The sequence below is a fragment of the Pygoscelis adeliae genome, unplaced genomic scaffold (assembly GCF_000699105.1).
Source record: "Pygoscelis adeliae isolate BGI_AS28 unplaced genomic scaffold, ASM69910v1 Scaffold122, whole genome shotgun sequence".
NCBI classification, from domain to species: domain Eukaryota; kingdom Metazoa; phylum Chordata; class Aves; order Sphenisciformes; family Spheniscidae; genus Pygoscelis; species Pygoscelis adeliae.
The window spans coordinates 3718493-3720422 of record NW_008824358.1 but is presented as its reverse complement, the minus strand read 5'-3'; the positions used below and the strand labels follow the sequence as shown (position 1 = coordinate 3720422).

The 1930-nt window shown below is 58.3% G+C and overlaps 1 protein-coding gene across 1 annotated transcript in view; it reads right to left on the bottom strand.

The window, feature by feature from the left end:
- Positions 1-733: 733 nt before the first annotated feature.
- The window catches only part of BCL11A (B-cell CLL/lymphoma 11A (zinc finger protein)), a 73888-nt gene continuing 72691 nt past the window's right edge, over positions 734-1930 (bottom strand). The window contains exon 5 of the mRNA XM_009319636.1: positions 734-825. Within this exon, the coding sequence (XP_009317911.1) occupies positions 734-825 (92 nt within the window). The remainder of the gene's footprint in view (positions 826-1930) is intronic.

Here is a 1930-nt window from a genome sequence, read left to right as displayed (position 1 = left end):
GAGAACCCCCCCCCCGCTTCAGCATCACCGACCGCCAACGGGGGTTCGCCCCCAGCTGGGGGGCCGCGGCCGTAAGCCTGACGCCCGGGCCAGCTCTGCGGGAAAGGTCTGCCCGCCGGGGCCGTGCACACCCTCGCGCGGACGCCAGCCCCGGCTTTCTCTTTGTAAACTCAGCACTCGGTTTTCTGCAGCCGATACGGTAATACAAAGTCATACCGGCCGCCTGGCCCTTGTTAGCATTAAAAATTAAAGACAGAGCAAACAAAACCTAAAGCTCCAACATTTATTATGGCAATTTCCCACCCGCCCACAGACCTACACTGTGTTTTATTTTATCTTTAATTTGTCACATCAGATGCGCCTTCCGAGAAATGGCACGTCGTGGAGATAACCAACAGGCCGGGTTGTCCACGAGAGCAAGACAGTCTTTTCCGCGGGGAAAGGAGCCGGTCGAAGCCATCAATAAACCCTTGACCTTGGTGGGTGGGTTTGCTTTTTTTGTTTTTAGAAAATAAAAAAAAAGAAACAAACAAACAAAAAAAACCAACCCCAAAGAAGTGGTGTACTCTATTACAAAATATAAATACGATAGTCTTGCAGGCAGGAGGAGCCCGGGGAGCGCTGCCTTCGGCGGGTGACTTCGGCTCCCCGGGGGCCGGGGTGAGCCAGCAGGACAGAGGCCACCTCCGGACGCCGAGACGCCGCCGGCCGCTCGCCCCAGCTTCACCTCCTTTCAGAATTTAAGTGCTCTTGAACTTCCATCCGAAAACTGCCAGACATCCGGGGCTCCCTGGGCGCTGCGCCAGCTGGGGGGGTACGCCGAACCTACAGAGAGCATGGGGACAGAGGAGAGAACAGGTGTGACATGGCCCACGGTGCGAGTTATTCTCTTAATTTACTTTTTTTTTTTTGCCTTTTTTTTTTCTTTAACAACTAGGACGCCCAACTGTCGCAAAGGGATACGGCAGGACGGAGCCCTTCCTCCTCTCAGGCCGCACTCTCGCGTCCGGCATCGCTCGGCACCACGCAGGAACCACAGGGATCATTTAGGAGGAGAAACCTCTGGGCTTTACTGAGAAACCCGCGCTGCGCCAGGAGCTCTGTTTGGGCAAGGACCGAGCCAGCCTGCCTGAAAATTTCCTCCTATTCCTTCCCAAAACCTCAGGGGCTTCCCCCAGCACCCACGGAGCATCTGGGTGCCGAAGACCCTCTTAAAGCCATCGGTACTGTTAATACGCAACGCGGCGGGTGGTTCATGGAGGACTTTCCCCAACTCCTTACATGTTGGATATCGCACGGCATGCAAGCGCACGCTGCAGCAGCGAAGCTCGAGCTGCAAAGCCCCAGCCCGTGCCCAGCGAAGCGCGCGGGCAACTCGCCATTGACTCCGGCAGCGCGAGACGGGGCGCCGGGACAGCAAATGTCCCCGGCTCCGCTTACACGGAGAACGAGAGCGGCTGCGAGCCCCCGCTTTCGAGGCCGATCACCAAGCACCGCGCTACCCCGAACGGCAGGCTAAGGGCTACACCGCACGTGGCGGCGGTGGCAAGGCCGGCGCATCGTCAGCACACCCCTCAGAATCCACCTCCGCACACCCAACCGGGGAGCCGGTTTCTATGGAAATTGTTTCGTTAATACTTAAGAGAGTGGTTGAAGGGCTACACGCGAGCTGCCGTCAGGACTAAAGAAGCAGCTCCTAGGCCAGATCTTCACCCGGTGCAAACTGGAGTGTCTCCCCCGAAGTCAAGGGCACGTGCCCGGCTTCCCCCCAGGGAGGGCTCACTGCTGCTCATGTCTGAGCCCAACAGGTTTCAGGCTGACGTTAAAGCTGGCTGAGACTTTCAAGGGAGCCAAGGGCGCCGCAGCCACCCCAGCCAGGAGCCGTACCAGCACACCGGCACTGCGAAGCGTACGTCCCGCCGAGGGGCAC